A 12,238-nucleotide genomic window follows, 5' to 3' on the forward strand; every position below is an offset into this window, starting at 1 on the left:
GGCAAATCAAACCATAATGAGATAACACCTCACACCCATCAGGTTGGCCACTATCAAAAGAACAGAAAATAACAAGTGTTAGTGAAGATGTGGAGAAATTGAAACTCTCGCACACTGTTGGTGGGAATGTAAAATGGTGCCGCCACTATGGAAAACAATATAGAGCTTCCTCAAAAAATTAAAAATAGAATTATCATATGATCCCGCAATCCTACTTCTGGGTATATATTCAAAAGAATTGAAAGCCAGATTTCAGAGAGATTTGCACACCCATGTTCACTGCAGTATTATTCACATTAACAAAGAGGTGGAAGCAACCCAATGTCCACTGATGGATAAATGGACAAAGAAAATGTGGTCTATAAATACAATGGAATATTATTCAGCCTTTGAAAACACTGTTTTGTCACATGCTACGACATAGATGAATCTTGAGGAAATTATGCTAAATTGAAAGAAGCCAGCCACAAAAAGACAAATACTGTATGATTCCACTTATATGAGGTATCTAGAGTAGCCAAATTCACAGAAACAGAAAGCAGAATGGTGGTTTCCAGGGGCTGGAGCGAGGAGGAAATGGGGACTTTTGGTTCAATGGGCACAGAGTTTCAGTTTTGCAGGATGAAAAAGTTCTACAGGGCAAAAATCAGTTGCCCAACAACGTTAATATAGTTAACTACTGAACTGTGCACTTAGACGTGGTTAAGATGGTAAACTCTGTTACGGGTGTTTTACCACAATCAAATTTTTTTAAATGAAGGAAAAATTACAACATTCCCAGATAAACAAAAACTGAGAGATTTCTTTGCCAGTATATCTGCCCTACAATAAAAGGTAAAGCATGCCCATCCTTTAGGCAGAAAGGAAGGACATTAACTTGAAACCAAAAGAGGAAATAAAGAATTCTGGTAAAAGTAACTACATAAGGAAATGTAAAAGTTAGCATTAATGTAATTTTGGTTTCTAATTCTTCTTTCTTTGCTATATGATTTAAAGCAGAACTACATAAAACTATAATTATAAATCCGGTGATGTGCACACAATGTATAAAAATGTAGTATGTGTAGGGGCCAGCCCCGTGACCAAGTGGTTAAGTTCGTGAGCTCCACTTTGGTGGCCCAGGGTTTCACTGGTTCGGATCCTGGGCGGGGACATGGCACTGCTTGTCACACCACGTTGAGGTGGTGTCCCACATGCCACTACTAGAAAGACCCATAACTAAAATATACAGCTACTTACTGGGGGGATTTGGGGAGAAAAAGAAGATTGGCAACAGTTGTTAGCTCAGGTGTTAATCTTTAAAAAAAATGTATGTGACAATAACAATATAATGAGGGGGGCAAAGCTATATATAGTAGCAAAGTTTGTATACTACTGAAACTAAGTAGATATTAATTCAAACTCAACTATTATAAATTAACATGTTAATTGTACTTCCCAGGGAAACCATTAAGAAATTAACTTTAGGGGCCGGCCCAGTGGCACAGCGGTTAAGTGCACACGTTCCACTTGGGTGGCTCGGGGTTCACCGGTTCGGATCCCATGTGTGGGCATGGCACTGCTTGGCAAGCTATGCTGTGGTAGGTGTCCCATGCATAAAGTGGAGGAAGACGGGCATGGATGTTAGCGCAGGGCCAGTCTCCCTCAGCGAAAAAAAAGAGGAGGGTTGGCAGCAGATGTTAGCTCAGGACTAATCTTCCTCAAAAAAAAGAAAGAAATTAACTTTAGGGAAATGGGAATCAAAATCATGAGATACCGTTTCACACTCCCTAGGATGGCTGTAATTAAAAAACAAAAAGACAGAAAATAAGTCTTGGGGAGGATATGGAGAAATTGGAAACTTCATACATTGCTGGTGGGAATGTAAAACAGTCCAACTGCTGTGGAAAACACTTGGGTTGTTCTTCAAAAAGTAAACATTGAATTACCACATGACCTGGCAAGCTCTCTCTTAGGTATATACCCAAGAGAACTGAAATAAGGTATTCAGAGAAAAATTTGTACATGGATGGTCATAGCAGCATTATTCTTTAGAGCTAAAAAGGGGAAATAATCCTAAAATCAATCAACTGATAAACTGATAAAATGTGATATATCCATACAACGGGATATTATTCAACCACAAAAAGGATTGAAGTATCAATACTTGCTACAATCTGGATAAACTTTGGAAACACTATGCTAAGTGAAAGAAGCCAGACACAAAAGGTCACATATTGGATGATTCCATTTATGTGAAATGTCCATAACAGGCAAATCCAAAGAGACAGAAAGTAGCTTAGCGGTTTCCAGAGGCTAGGGAGAGGGAGGAATTGGTAGTGACTGCTTAACGGGCAGGGGGTGTCTTTTGGGGCTGATGAAAACGTTCTCGAACTATACAGTGGTGATACTCGCAGAACAGTATAAATTTACTAAACGCCACTGAATTTTATACTGCAAAATCATTAAGCTGGTGAATTTTATGTTATGTGAATTTTGCCTCAATTTAAAAAAATAACTAAATAGTATGCTTAAAATGGATGCATTTTATTACAGATAAAAATGATACCTCAGGGGCCGGCCCCATGGCCAAGTGGCTAAGCTTGCACACTTCACTTTAGTGGCCAGGGGTTTGCTGGTTCAGATACTGGGTGTGGACCTACACATCGCTCATCAAGCCGTGCTGTGGCAGCATCCCACATGGAACTAGAATGACTTACAGCTAGGATATACAAGTAGGGCTTTGGGGAGGAAAAAAAAAGAGGGAGATTGGCAACAGGTGTTAGCTCAGGGTCAATCTTCCTCAAGAAAATAAAAAAGATACTGCAAGAGTTTTTTAAAAAACAAATAATGATACTGAGTTCTTATTCAGGAATCTTTTGGCTCTCCTTGATCATTTGCTCTTTCACATTAATCTTAGACTCAACTTTTGAAATTCCTCCAAATAACCTATATTCACTCAAATTAATGTTGGTTGTGAATGACAAAAACCTCAAATAACGGTGATTTAGACAACAAGGAAGTTTATTTTTCTCTCTTTCTGTTCCTAGAACAGGTCACCTTTTTTTCTGCCTTAGGGCCTTTGCATACTCTCTCTACCTGAAACTCTTCCAACACAACCAGTTCCTGCACCCTTCAGGACGTTAAAAAGTCTTCCCCTGACCGCTCAGATTAAGGTAGGCTCCCTTTGTCATGCTCCATCATAGGACCCACATTATTTACTTCACAATCTCCATTCATTTACCAACAATTATTCACTGAAAACCTTCTATATGAAAGGTATTGTCCCAAGGACTATGAAATCCTCATGATTTCTCATTTCTGTAATTATATGTTTATTTTTTTGCCAGGCCATTGCCTGTCCCCCTCACTAGAACGTAAGTTTCAAGACCGTATCTGTTTGATCATCGCTGTATCCTCTGACTTCAGCATAGTACCGGCAGACAGTACAACTAACACTTGTAAACTGAACGCATAAAATGCCAGCTCAAAATGCTATTGTCATTCTATTCAAGATTAGGGACATGAATGAAGTGGTCTTTCCAAAGGAGGATAAACTTGGTTAGAAAACAATTATTAGCCTTTACGAAATAAAATAAATCAAGTCAAAAGCATTTTTGTCTTAACCTCAGGAACTCAAATGCAGATACAGTCTGCAGCTCCCAGCAAGCAGGCAACCCTTTTGAACCTCAAGAAGGAAACTCTGCCATGCGCACACTCTCACCTTTTTCTCCAGGTTCCTATTACACATAGAGTGACTGTATAATGTATTGTGCAAACTAACACCCTTTTGAGAGAAAAAGGTGAGAAAGCAACTATATGAACGAACAATGGCCAGACCATATATAAAAACAGAACTCTGACTTACAGTCTGCAGCAACCCGCCCAGAAAGCCAACCTGCTATCTGCAGCAACTAACCCAGGCAGCCAGCCTGAGAGCTACAAGTCAGACTCACAGGAAGTCCGACCACTATCTCTAGCGAACAATCCAAGAAGCCAAACAATAAATCCTGGAACAATTGGCCCCAAGCGGCCAGGACTCCATTAATAACTGACAGCTTCCCTAATTTTTGTCCCTGCTTCCAACTTAGGACCAACCAGAGAAAGACAAACATGCTCCCTTAACCAGCCACAAAGGATGCTCTGCTTCTAGTTAGCCCACCCACAACTTCCAGATGCTAGGAGTCTTCAGTCAAGGCATCCTGGAAGCCTTCCCCTTTTCAGCTATAAACTTCCCCAATTCTCTGCCTGCCTTTGAGTCTCTGCCCAAATGCAAGCGATGGTGGCTGACTCCCTTTCTACTGCAAGCTGTGAATAGTCTTTGCCTGTTCTCATTCGGGTGATTTTCATCTATTTTCACAAAGGGAATACTATGAATAATTATGCTGGATCAACAGGCAAAAATCAGGACTGTCCTGAGTAAATCCAGACATGGGTTACCCTAATTACAAAGCACAATTAGACAAGGGGCTGTTTGCTAGTGAGACACAAAGTTTCGGAGGGCAAAGGTGGGAACACCAGAAGGTGAAATGTGCCACTACCACTAGGGGGGGTTGCACCATTAAAGAATGGAGGACTGTTCAATCACTGCAGGAAGTTCTTGAGATGTATACGCACTCAAGTTACTAGCATTCAGCAATCTTTTTGGTTTAGATGTATGCCACGGTAAAATAGTCTTCAGGGTGATAATTGCTGGAAATAATCCCAACAGAAAACGTTCAAGCATACTATTATTGGTAACATATTAATTTACTTTCATTTATTGCCTACTGCATCTGATGTAAAGAGGCGAAAACCACACTGCTTGCCTTTAAGAAGCTAGCATTCTAGAGAACTTCAGGTCCGTGTGGGTCACATAATTTGCAGGGCCCAGTTCAAAATTAAAATAAGGCGCCACTTGTTCAAAAAGTATGAAGAATTTCAAGATGGCAACAGCAAGAGCATTAAACCAAGTGTGGGGCCCATCTGAGCACAAAGTCCTTTGTGTCTGCACAGGTCACACATCCATGAAGCCACCCCTAAATGTAGACTAGTATTCTCTAACAAATTATAGACCAATAAACTATGCTGCTTGGTATATGTTGTGATGCTGCTGGGCCCTTCAGCCTGTTTTTACTCTCTGTGGTACATTTGGCACGCACAGAATTAAATTATGTAAAGAAGTTACTGGGCATTGACTATATTTGTGCTATTTGCTGTAGAGAATCTTTGCTAAAGTTTAATATAATCAAGAACTTATATGTTTATCCTACTTTAAAAAGATGTTATAAAAAGTTACAATTACAATTCTTTTGCTTTTCCCCACAAGATTCAAGGACAGGGCAGGGACCGAAACTAGAGGGCAGTCAATAAATACTTGCTGAATGAATGAGAATAAGGTTCAATGGGTGGAGCTTTTGGGAACTATCTGGAAAGTCTGAAAGGGAGATGGTTAGCTGGGATTCTGAAAGTCATAGGCTGGCCAGGAAGAGGGCATTGGATGCAGGAGAAAACGTCAATGAAAGCAAAGTGCTGGAGGCCTGTCCAGTGGCGCAGCAGTGAATTTCCCATGCTCTGCGTTGGCAGCCCAGTGTCCCCTGGTTCGGATCCTGTGTGAGAACATACACGCTGCTCATCCAGCCATGCTGTGGCGGCAACCCACATAGAAGAACCGGAAGGACTGACGACTAGGATACACAACTATGTACTGGGGCTTTGGAGAGAAAAAAAACCAAAGAGGGACATTGGCAACAGAAGTTAGCTCAGGGCCAATCTTCCTCACAAAAAAGCAAGCAAGCAAGCAAAGTGTTGCGTACAATTTATTTATTTGTTTATTAACATTATCTTCCAATAGAACTGTTAAGCCTCCTAGAAGCAGGAATCTCTTTCTTCACAGCTGTACTCAGTGCCTGTGACCTAGCATGCCTTCAACAAACATTCATTGACTGAATAAACGCAGGGAATGCTACTTAGCTAAAAGCAGAGTACACATATAGTAAAAAAGTGAAACGAAGTTGGAACCAAGTTGACCAATGTTTTGAATATCAGAGTGAGAATCTATACTTTAGTCAGTGTACAGAAAAGAACCATTGAAAAGAGCAGTGATACCATCTGAACTCTGAACGGACAGTAAGCCAGGGGTATCCTGAGCAAGAAAATACAGCTGTCAACAGCTCACCATCTTAATTCCACTCCTCTCCTCCCCTCTCTACACCTTAATACACAACTAAGGCTGCACTTAATATTGTCATAAGCCAAATAAGACCTCAAATAAGAATACTGAGAACACGAGTAAAACACGCAAGCAAAAAACTAAAGCCGGTAACTTTTCTCCTTTTTCCGATTAATAATAATTGTCCCTTTATTTGTTTCCTTAACTGCATGATAAACTTTTTGGGGCAAATACATATGTTAAATAAAATCCTGGGCAGTTTCTAGATCGAGCTGAAGTCTTGCACTGAATGTGCTCAACATATTATCTATGGAAAATAGCACAAGATCAAACGATTCCCAACTCTAACACACGGCTTAGTTACCCGGGTAAACCAGTCCTTTTCTTTTGACACCCAACCCCGTTCTCGGACCTCGAGAATGTGGGTATTTAGGTGGAAAGGCAAGCAGCAGGGTGGCAATGTGTTTTTATCCTGACTTACTCGTCTCAAATATCCACAGCTTTTAGTTTTAAGATTCCGGGTCAAGACTAACTTTGCATCCAAACAGGGTGTGTCCGGAATAAGACAAACAAAACCAAGTCTGCCCACAGACGCCGGCAACAGATCGCCGGCAGGAACCTCCCGGCAGCCACCGCGCGCACGTGTCCGCACAGCCGGGAACAATAAAGTTAAGCGCGTTCAAAGGGGTCCTCGCCATCCAGGACCTGTTAGACAAGCCTGCAAAATAAGACTCCTAGAAACTCCCTGATGTTTTCAGCTCTTCTCCTCGTTCTCGGGAGTTTTTTTCCTGACTCGCGGGACAAAAGTCCTGACGGCAGTGGCGTGGGCTAGGCCGGGCGGGGCGCATTTCGGGTGCAGCGGGCCCGGCGATCGCCGCGGGCAGCCCCGCGAAGGTCCCCGGCTCACGTGGAGCCGGCCGCCGGGGTTGTGGCCCGGGAGACAGACGCGATGAAGCCCAGACCCCCGAGGTTCGTTGATAACAAGCTGAAGCAGCGAGTCATCCAGGTGTGTATTCTGCACGGCCGGGCCTCACAGTGCTCCCTGTTCGCTGCCCACGGGCACTGGTGGCCCTTTCTCGGGAGGCTTCACTCGGCGGCTTGCCCCTGTCTGGGTCGGGCGTGGGTCTGTTGACAATTCCACTCCTCCGCGAGTGCTGCGGAGCCTGCCCGTCCCATCGTGGGGCGGGCTTTCAAGGAGGAGCCCGGGACCCTGGGAGGGTGCCCAGCCTGGTGGGCTTGCCCGGATCTGGTCGACCTCAGCCCAGATCCGTAAGGAGAGTGGAGATGGTCTTTGAGTTAAAAGCTTCCTGTCTTATGAAGTTAGGACAGAAACGTTCTTCAAACGCCCACATTGTACGAGGCGCTTTGAGGGCCATAAAGAATACGTTAAATTTCTGTTTTCAAGAAACTCGGGGTCAGATTGGGACACATGTAGGTGACAGGGATCTGACGTTATGATAGGTTCTTTACCTGTGGTCTTTTCATTTTCATAATCATCAGTAGAAAGCAGTGTGTGGTAAATGTCTTGGAATGGTACGGTCAGCAAGCATTCTTAGAAGGAGGAAGAGATTTTTCTGCACATTGGACTTTGGGAGCTGTACTCTCCTGGTTTTTCTTTTACTTTCCCCACCGCTATGCAATCTCCTTTTTGCATCTGTCTCTTTCTACGAGTCTCTAAAAGTTGGACGTCCCCTGAGCCCCTGTGCTCTCACCTCCTCTTTCTTTATCCTTGTAGTCCTCTCTTACCTATCCGTACTTCCTAGGTGATCTCATCCAGTCTAGTACCTTTAAATACTACCTATATATTCATGACTCCTAAATTTATATCCCCAGTGCAGATTTTATCTTGAATGCCAGATCGATATATCCAAATTCCTTCTCAACATCTCCTCTTGAATGTCCGATAGGTATCTTCAACTTAACTTATCCAAACTGAACTTGTGATAGTCTCCTCCAAACCTGTCCTTTCTTGGTGTTCTCTATTTCAGTAAATGACACCACCAGCCATCCAGTTGTTAAGGCTAATTTTTTTTTTTGCTGAGGAAAATTTGTCCTGAGCTAACATCTGTGGCCACTCTTCCTCTTTTTTTTTTTTGGTATGTGAGCTACTACCACAGCATGGTCACTGACAGAGGAGTGGTGTAGGTTGGTGCCCATGAACCAAACCTGGGGCTCCAAAGCAGAGCTCCCCAAACTTAACCACTAGGCCACTGGGACTGGCCCTCCAAAATCTTAAGAATCATTCTGACTCCTTTCTTTTGCTTTAATCAACAGTCTGTTTGGTTTGCCTTCAAAATATACTCCAAACCCCACCGCTTTTTACCGTCTCCTCTCCCACCCATCCTAGCTCAAACTGCTGTCTCTGTATTAGACTATTGCAATCGCCTGCTAACTAATCTCTCTGGTTCTGGTTTTCCCTAAAGTCTGTCCCCACAGAGCAGCCAGGGACATCCTTCTAAAGGGAAAGTTGGAGTTTGCCAGGGCCCTGCTCAGAATCCTTCAGCGGACTCTCAGGCATCTGGAGTAAAACCCACCCGAAAAAGCCCTGCATCTTCTGGCCCCTGTCTGCTTTTTCTCCTTGTTTCCTCTTGCTCTCTCCCTTGCTTACACTGACCTAACCACACGGACCTTCTCAAACATGCTGAGCATGGGACCTCTGCTCTTGGCGTTTCGTTCACTGAAGTGCTCTTCCTCTGGATTTTCCTGCAACTTGCTTCTTCACTCAATTCAGCTATCTGAGCAGTGACTCCTAGTGGCCGGAACCAGTGGCCTCTTCTCAGTCCTGGCCACACTTGACTGCTCTTCAGCATTTGACATTATCACTTTCCCTCTGTTGCTTTTACTTTGACTCATTATAAAAGCAGTAGTTCTCTTGGTTTAAAATAAAAGAGACAGAAGGGCATACAATGAAAAGAAAGATTTCCTTTCTTCTTTACTGTGCTTCTCCAGAGGTAAGCATGGAGTTTCTCTTGTATCTTTTTTAAGATTTTATATGCATATGCACTTATATATATTTGTTTTTTTAAAAAAAGTCACACACTTGGGCTCCTCTTCATCTCTTCTGCTGCTTGCTTTTTTCACTTGGCTATATATTTTATACATCTTCCAAATAGTTCACTTGCCTCCTTTTAACTAGCATGTTAGTTATCTATTGCTGCCAAACAAATTACCCCAAAACTTAGCAGATTTAAGTGGCTTTATTTCCGTTGCTATCAAGGAGCTTTTTGACTTGTAGTGGATATGAAATGTACACAACTATGTATAATTCCAAATAAATTATAGTGAATGATGGCATCCTCTAGGAGTCCAGAGAAGGGGAAAATTAACTAGAACTGCCCAGCTTTGGATACCTAGTCTCTCGTCATTGGAGGCAGTTATGCAGAGACTGTTATCATGTGTTAGGGAGTCTTGAGAAGAAATTGCTGGATGAGTGGGAGACCTGGACTGGAGAACTAGCAAGGATGGAAACATGGAAGTTGATAGTTAGTCCAGGTTTGAAATCTGGCCCTGTAACTTACGTGCTGCCCAGCAAGTAGTCAGGCGCTGCATAATGACGGTTTGGTCAGTGACAGACTGCGTATATGATGGTGGTCCCATTAGATTAGGACCGTGCAGCCTAGGCATGCAGTAGGCTACACCATCTAGGTTTGTGTCAGTACACTCTGTGATGTTCACACGAGAATGAAATTGCCTAACGATGCATTTCTCTGAATGTGTCTCTGTCGTTAAGCAATGCATGACTGTAATTAACCTTGTAAAAGCCTCATTTAAACTTCCTCATCTGTAAAATGGGGAGACTAACATCTACCTCGTAGGATTGTGCATACTAAGGGGATGATGTATGTAAGGCCCCTACAGCAGGTTTACAGGGCCTTTTGTCTCTCAGAAGTTTTTTCGTCGTGACCCTAGGCCAAAAGTAAAATTTAATGGGTCTGTTTATTAAGTAGTTAGGTTCAAGCAACTTAATAACGATTTAGGCCAAATAACTTAGTAGCTTTTTGAAAGAATAATATACAAAAATGGAAGGAAAATTAATATATTTGTAGCTCATTCTTAAATAACCACAGTCACTTACTAGCAGGATTTGTGTGTCTGTTGGGCACTGTGCAACTTCTCATACCTTGTAATCAGATTGACACTGCCACTCTTATTTCCTTTTCCACATTGATTTTTGCATAGTGTTTGTTTTTTATTACAGCAGCTGCTGAAAACCCAGCTTTACAAAGTTATACATGATCAAAAACCGATGTAATGTTGAAACCGTGAAGTGTCTCAGGCTAGTAGTTCCTGCAGTGCTGGGTAGATGTCAGATATTACTGTGCTCCCTCAAATTTAAATTACCTCTTCGTGCCCTTGAGTTTAGTGCTTTGTTCTGGGCTATTTAGGAACCTAGGATATAGGAAGCCCTCACGTATTACTTTCTTGCTCTTCTAGTCATTGTGTTGTCATAGTGATTAATAATGTTAATTCTCTGATTCCAGACTTGACACTTGATTTTTAATTTTTATTTGTTTCTTGTGTGCTTTAATAATGAAGAGTTTACATTAAAGTATAACATTTGAATAGCTCAGTCTCTTATTTGTCGATTAAAATCACTGCGTTTGAAATAGTTTTACATATTTATCGTATTTTTTGTTCTAGTACCTCACCAGTAACAGATGTGGCAAATATGTGGACACTGGAGTCTTAGCATCTGATTTACAAAGAATGTATAGGTAAAGAAATGTCTTCAGATTCATGCTTTTCTTTCCCACCATTTTTTAAAGTTTCCATCCTGCCTAAATTTCCAATTGATGTTGGTAATTACTGGCATTGGTTCACTAGCCCATAAACTTGGAATTCAGTTCAGTTGTACAAACATTTATCCCGCACCTGTGGTATGAAGGAGCTATGCCTGTCACCAAGGGGAATGGCTGTTGCTTATCTTTCGGTCCCAAGTCTGGTCAGGAGATAGAGAAGTTATTATATTACTTCCTTTCCTGCTTCGTTAGAAAATTAAAACCATCAAGCGTGATCTCCCTCAGCTTCCTGACTGTTTATCTAGAAATGTGTCCCTCATTTAGTCTTTGCACTAAAGGTTAAATCCTTTCTTCCCTTCTCTGTCCCCTTCACGATAAGCTGGCAGTATTCCTAATGCTATACCGCCATCTCTAATCCAGAAAAATTACGGTAGTAAAAATGTAAACTCGGAAGTTGTTTGAAAATAAGTTTATGGTCAGTGTGAATACAGTGACATAATAATATATTCATGCAAATTTATGTGACCAATTTAGATTGACCTTAATGGAATAATGTGAGTGGAGACCACTGCACTAAACTCCTTCTTTTGTTTTTTAGTATAGACTATGGTCGAAGGAAAAGAAATGCTTTCAGGATTCAGGTAGAAAAAGGTGAGTCTTTTGTGATAGAGCTGAATTAGTAATAAAGTTATAGAAAGAAGTGTTTTAGCTCATGGTATTTTTCTTTTTGTTTCAGTATTTAGCATACTTAGTAGTGAGAAAGAACTTAAGGATATAAGAGAATTGGAAGATGAACATCTGGCAAAAAGAGCAAGACAAGGTGAAGATGAGAATGAGTAAGGATTACACAGCCCTGGGGTTTTTTCTAAAACGTGAACCTGAACTAATATTTCTGGGGTCGAAGAGATGGTTTAAGATTAGAGATGGTTAAAGGTTTAAGATTTCTGGTACATTTGAAGTTGCCCTCCAAAAAAGAGTTGCCTCAGTTTAAACTCCCAACAGCTTTGTGTAAAGAGTGCATTTCTCTGCACCCTTGCAATCCTAGTTATACTATTATTTAATCTTTGCCAGTTTTATGAGCAAAAAGTGATCATATTGGTTTTATTTTTAATTTTTTGATGACTAATGAGGTTAAATTTTTTATTTGACTGTTTCATGTTTCCTTTGTGGTTTAGTTTGCTCATGGGTTTTATCTTTCATTTGAGAAGTATTTGAATTTTCCTTATTAGTTGTCAGAGCTCTTTGTATTATAAAATAGCACTTCTTTTTATGTTTTGCAAATGCTTGCCCTATTTTGCCATTTTCCTTTTATTTTTGTTATTTTGTTATTATAGTGTGAGAAGTTCTGCATCTTTACCTAGTCATATCT

The 12,238-nt window shown here is 41.3% G+C and overlaps 2 protein-coding genes across 3 annotated transcripts in view; one reads left to right on the forward strand and one right to left on the reverse strand.

Moving 5' to 3' along the window:
• CNIH4 (cornichon family member 4) overlaps positions 1–6,768 on the reverse strand; it is a 45,605-nt gene extending 38,837 nt beyond the window's left edge. The window contains exon 1 of the mRNA XM_070602309.1: positions 6,612–6,768. The gene's annotated coding sequence lies outside the window, so the exon portion shown is untranslated. The remainder of the gene's footprint in view (positions 1–6,611) is intronic.
• NVL (nuclear VCP like) overlaps positions 6,758–12,238 on the forward strand; it is a 90,523-nt gene continuing 85,042 nt past the window's right edge. Inside the window, exons 1-4 of one of the 2 annotated variants that reach the window (XM_070602303.1) lie at positions 6,758–7,136; positions 10,772–10,845; positions 11,468–11,520; positions 11,606–11,705. In XM_070602303.1, the coding sequence (XP_070458404.1) occupies positions 7,080–7,136; positions 10,772–10,845; positions 11,468–11,520; positions 11,606–11,705 (284 nt within the window). In that variant the 5' untranslated portion in view covers positions 6,758–7,079. The remainder of the gene's footprint in view (positions 7,137–10,771; positions 10,846–11,467; positions 11,521–11,605; positions 11,706–12,238) is intronic. The other variant, XM_070602304.1, reaches the window with a different exon arrangement.

Source organism: Equus przewalskii, chromosome 31 (genome assembly GCF_037783145.1).
Source record: "Equus przewalskii isolate Varuska chromosome 31, EquPr2, whole genome shotgun sequence".
Lineage (NCBI taxonomy): Eukaryota > Metazoa > Chordata > Mammalia > Perissodactyla > Equidae > Equus > Equus przewalskii.